The sequence below is a fragment of the Coptis chinensis genome, chromosome 3 (assembly GCF_015680905.1).
Source record: "Coptis chinensis isolate HL-2020 chromosome 3, ASM1568090v1, whole genome shotgun sequence".
Lineage (NCBI taxonomy): Eukaryota > Viridiplantae > Streptophyta > Magnoliopsida > Ranunculales > Ranunculaceae > Coptis > Coptis chinensis.
The window spans coordinates 35891059-35896520 of NC_141458.1; the positions used below are offsets into that span (position 1 = coordinate 35891059).

The 5462-nt window shown below is 36.7% G+C and overlaps 1 protein-coding gene across 1 annotated transcript; it reads left to right on the forward strand.

Annotated features, from left to right (window-relative positions):
* The first annotated feature begins 788 nt into the window (after window positions 1-788).
* On the forward strand, window positions 789-2850 carry LOC147509384 (uncharacterized). The gene is made up of 3 exons (XM_086597793.1): window positions 789-1193; window positions 1927-2292; window positions 2500-2850. Exons 1-3 carry the CDS (start codon window positions 789-791, stop codon window positions 2848-2850), a joined length of 1122 nt encoding a protein of 373 aa, XP_086453919.1.
* The last annotated feature ends 2612 nt before the right edge of the window (window positions 2851-5462 follow it).

The following is a 5462-nucleotide window of genomic DNA, read 5'->3' on the forward strand; positions in this document are numbered from 1 at the left end:
TGATTGCGGAAGTTCGGTCAATATTCTGTTTTGGAAAGCATATACAAGTATCGGATTTGATGAGTCACATCTGAAGGAACCGCAGTTTAATTTGTATGGCTTCAATGGAACTTCAACTAGACCAACTGGAGAAATAAAATTGCCAGTAAGGGCAGGTCCACAAACAATAATGACTAAGTTTATAGTCATCAAGCATCACTCGGATCATAATGCTATATTGGGAAGAAAATGGATACATGCCATGAGAGCGGTTCCCAGTACTTTTTATCAGGTTATCAGATTTCCGACTATTTTTGGACCACATGAGATACGAGGTGATCAGTCATAATCTGAGAAATGCAATTTTGTTACTGTGAAGGGTATGATGAAAGAAAAGAAAATAGATACTGGGGGCGTCTCGAAAGACACCAAATAGCAATTAGCAGAAGATTTATCTCTAAAATCCGGTACCATGAAGCATCAACAGGATTTTAGATTTACGTCATAGCTGAAGACAAAGATGGAAGTAGTTCCAAGCAAAACAATGGAGGAGGTACAAAAAATTAATATCGGTTAGAATGATGAGAGTTGTTTCACTTTTATCGAAAGTGAGTGCAGGGGTCAGACAAGATTTGGTAAAAAGGACAAATAAAGATATATTCGCTTGGTTGATGTCAGATCTTCCGGGTATTGACCCTCTTATATGTTCTCATAAGTTGAATATGCGAGAAGGAGCAGTTCCTGTGCATTAGAAGCACAGGAAGGTTCGGCTTATATACGTAGATGCGATGCAAAATGAAATAAAAAAGATGTTGGAATGTGGAATCATCAAGGAAATCGATAACTCAGAATGGGTGGCAAATATTATTGTTGTCCCAAAAAAGAATATCAAGGTTAGGATCTGTGTGGACTTTACCGATGTTAAGAAAGAGTGTCCGAAAGACTATTATCCAATGCCCAGGATTGATGAATTGGTCGATCGAACAGCGGGTTTTGAGTTGCTGAGTTTTTGCGATGGGCATTCAGGATATTTTCAAGTTGTCATGGCAGTTTTAGATCAGTTAAAAACAGTGTTCATTGTGGAAGGAGGTCTTTACTGTTTTGTTCGAATGTCGTTTGGTCTAAAAAATGTTGGAGCAACGTATCAGCGGTTGGTTGAGAAAATGTTTAGGCATCTGATTAAACATATTGTGGAAGTTTATATCAATGATATGGTAATCAAATCGAAAAAAATAGAAAATCATGTTAAAGACCTCGATACAATGTTTCAGATATTCAAACAGTTTAATATGAAGCTCAACCCGTAGAAGTACACTTTTGGGGTAAGTTCAGGGAAATTTCTGGGGTATATAGTCACAAAAAGAGGTATAGATGTGAATCCATACCAAATTCAAACTATTCAGCAGATGCCTTCTCCAAGTACTAGGAAACAGATACAAAAGTTGACAGGAAGAATTGCATCTTTAAATAGGTTCATATCAAGAACTTCTGGCCGATGCAAACCGTTATTCAAGTTGCTGAAGAAGAATACAAAGTTCATATATGGGAGGAAGAATGTGAAGATGCTTTTTCAGATTTAAAGAAGTATCTCCAAGAAGTACCAACTTTGATAAAGCCAGAGGAAGGTGATACTTTATTTTTATATTTAGTCAGTACCGGATTTTGCTATTAGCTTTGGTATTAGTAAAAGTGGAAAATGTTTGAGCGACCTATTTATTTTCAATCCAAAACCATGCTGGAGGCTGAAACTTGATATTCAATGTTGGAGAAATATGCATTAGCTCTTCTTTATTCCACTCAAAGATTGAAACCTTATTTTCAAGCCCACTTAGTCATTGTCATGACAAATCTTTCGTTAAAATATACTTTAGCCAAAACAGCCAAGTCAGGGAGAATGGCGAAGTGGTCAGTTCTTATAGATGAATTTGGAGTTGAGTATCGGAATAGGGTTTCAGAGAAGAGCCAAGTGTTAGCAGATTTCTAGTAGATTTTCCAGCTGAATATGAAAATTGGGATATTGAAGAAGATAGTGGTTTACAGTTGAAAGAACCTGATGATGTGATGGATGAGGATGATCCATGGGCTGGTACAAATGGGTGGAGACTTTTTGTCGATGGGTCATCAGGTCAAAAGGGATGTGGTATCGGAACAATTCTGATAACACCAGACAATCATAGATTGGAATCAGCAGTTACCTTAGGATTCCACACGTCCAATAACGAAGCAGAATATGAGGCATTTATTACAGGATTGGAAATGGCTACATCGTTAAATGTCAAGGAATTATATGTATTCAGTGATTCTCAGCTAGTGGTAAGCCAAATCAATAGAGGATATTCAGCTAAATGCGATAATATGATTGATTATTTGAACTTCGTTAGAAAGAAGCTTCAGAATTTCAGCAGAATCAAATTTCAGCACCTCGATCGAGGAGAAAACCAACATGCAAATGATTTGGCATATGTCACTGCTATGCTAGAAAATACATAATGATGTATGTTGCAAGTGGGTGTCTAGCAGAATCCAAGTATCGATACAAAGCATCCTGAGATTATGGAGGTAGATACGCTGGGGGCATCATGGTTAAGTAGTTATATTTTATTTTTGTCCAAAGGTGAGTTACCCAAGGATAAAAATGAAGCTAGAAGAGTAAAATCTGGAGCTGAAAGATATCTGCTAATAAAGGATAACTTGTATCGGAAGAATCCTGGGGGAGCGCATTTGAAATGTATATCGGCGACCGATGCTAATCAAATCATTGCAGAGATACATGAAGGGGAGTGCGGAAATCATTCAGCAGGGAGATCCTTGGCCAACAAAATAACAAGACAAGGATATTTCTGGCCACAAATGCGAAAGGATTGCCTTTGATATGCAAAGAAGTGCATTTAGTGTCAAAAACATGATCATGCAATTTATGTTCCAGCAGAGGAGTTGCATTGTGTGTCGAACCCATGGCCATTTGCTTTATAGGGGATGGACATTGTTGGACCTCTAATACCTGGGAGAGGCAAGAAAAGGTTCATGATTGCTGTGACTGATTACTTTACTAAATGGGTAGAGGCTATAGCTTTGCAACATATCAGAGAACATGATATTATTGGTTTTTTGTTTGAAAGAGTGGTATGTCGATATGGTTTACCACATGCCATCATATTGGATAATGGTCCTCAATTCATTGGAAGCAAGGTGAGAGATTTCCTAGAATCATATAGGATCAAACATTTCACATCAGCACCTTATTATGCTCAGGGGAATTGGCAGGCTGAAGCGACAAATAAGACTATTATGGATAATATCAAAAAGAAGTTAAGGGACAATAAAGACTTATGGGTCGATGAGCTAAACAGTGTGGTATGAGCATATAGAACAACTCCGAGAGTTGCTACATGAGATTTGCCATTTACTCTGGCCTATGGGATGGAAGCAGTAACTCCAGCTGAGATGGTAGTATCTACATCCAGAACATTACTTGTGGAAAAAGGGTTGAATGAACAAGGGATGCATGCAGAAATCTTAAACTTAGAGGAAAAATGGGAGCAAACAAGAATTCAGCTTGATTGTTACCACAGACAGCAAAGGAAAACATTCAATAAGAAAGTCAGAGGAAGAAGTTTCCAAGAAGGCGACTTAGTATTGAAAGAAGTCACTCAAGCGACAAAAGAGAAGGGAGCTGGAAAATTATCAGCAAACTGGGAAGGGCCCTATATTGTACATAAGGTGGGAGTAAACGGAGCATATTACTTGAAGAATGCTGATGGCGATGTACTTCCAAAACCTCAGAATGTCAATAATCTGAAGGTATTTTATCAATAATGTACTTTTTCAATTTTATCAAAGTAATGAGCTATGTAGCAAGAATATTCATGATTAATAAAAGTTTTGGATTCATAATACAATGATGTTATAATATTGTGTATGAAAGTCTTGGTATCGACAGAAATGTTGACATTAGGCATATTGTCAAAAGTCCTAGTATCAGAAACAATGACAGATACCAAACATATAAAGTCCTGGTACCGACAAAAATGTTGGTATTAGGCATATCGTCAAAAGTCTTGGTATCATAAACAATGGTAGATACCGGGCACATAAAGTCCTGGTATCGATAGAAATGTTGGTATTAGGCATATTGTCAAAAGTCCATGTATCAGAAACAATGGCAGATACCAGGCACATAAAGTCATGGTATCAGGCATATTTCCAAAAGTCCTGGTATCGATAGACGTGTTGATATCAGGCACATCGTCAAAAGCCCTGTCACCAACATACGTGTTGTTTTCAGGCTTATAAAGTCCTGATATCAGCAGAAATATTGGAATTAGGCATATTGTCAAAAGTCCTAGTATAAAAAATAGTGGTCGATACCAGGCACATAAAGACCTGATATCAGCAGAAATGATGGTATTAGGTATATTGTCAAAAGTCCTGGTATAAAAAACAGTGGCCGATACCATGCACATAAAGACCTGATATCAGCAGAAATGATGGTATTAGGCATATTGTCAAAAATCCTGGTATCAAAAGCAATGGCCGATACCAGGCATATAAAGTCCTAATATCATCAGCAATGGTGCCATTAGGCATATCATCAAGAGTCTTGGTATCAAATGTGATGACTGATACCAGGCATATCGGCAACAAGGATGCGGTGTTAGATACCATATTAATGATAAAGGTGCGTTGTTTAAATTTTTAATTTTTGCAACATTTGCATGTATAATTGTAGTTATTCATAATTAAAAAGGTGCATGTCCCAAGGATAAATTAGAGTGCAATAAGAATGTCAAAATATAAATGATGGTAGTTGATTCTTAACAGTTGTTGTCAAAACATTGATACATAGCATAAACAGCTAACAAACAGAAATGTAAAGTTAGTCTTCATCTTCATCATCATCCTCATCATCATTTTCATCATCACCGATACTCTCTTTTTGTTGAGGGTATCGAAAATTTCATTTAATTTTCTGGTGATACAAGTCTAAGTATCGCCGATACTCTCTTTTTTGTTGAGGGTATAAATTTTTTGTTACCTGGTGATACAAGTCCAAGTATCATTGATATTTTATTTTTTGTTGAGGGTATCGAAAATTTCATTTTCTGGTGATACAAGTCTAAGTATCGCCGATACTCTACTTTTTGTTGAGGGTATCAAAAATTTCGTTTCCTGGTGATATAAGTCCAAGTATCGCCGATATTTTCTTTTTGTTGAGGGTAGCGAAAATTTCATTTTCTAGTGATACAAGTCTAAGTATCGCCGATACTCTCTTTTTTGTTTAGGGTATCGAAAATTTTATTTTCTGGTGATACAAGTCTAAGTATCGCCGATACTCTATTTTTTGTTTAGGGTATCAAAAATTTTATTTTTTGATGATACAAGTTTAAGTATCGCCGATACTCTCTTTTTTGTTGAGGGTATCAAAAATTTTGTTTTCTGGTGATACAAGTCCAAGTATCGCCGATATTTTCTTTTTTGTTGAG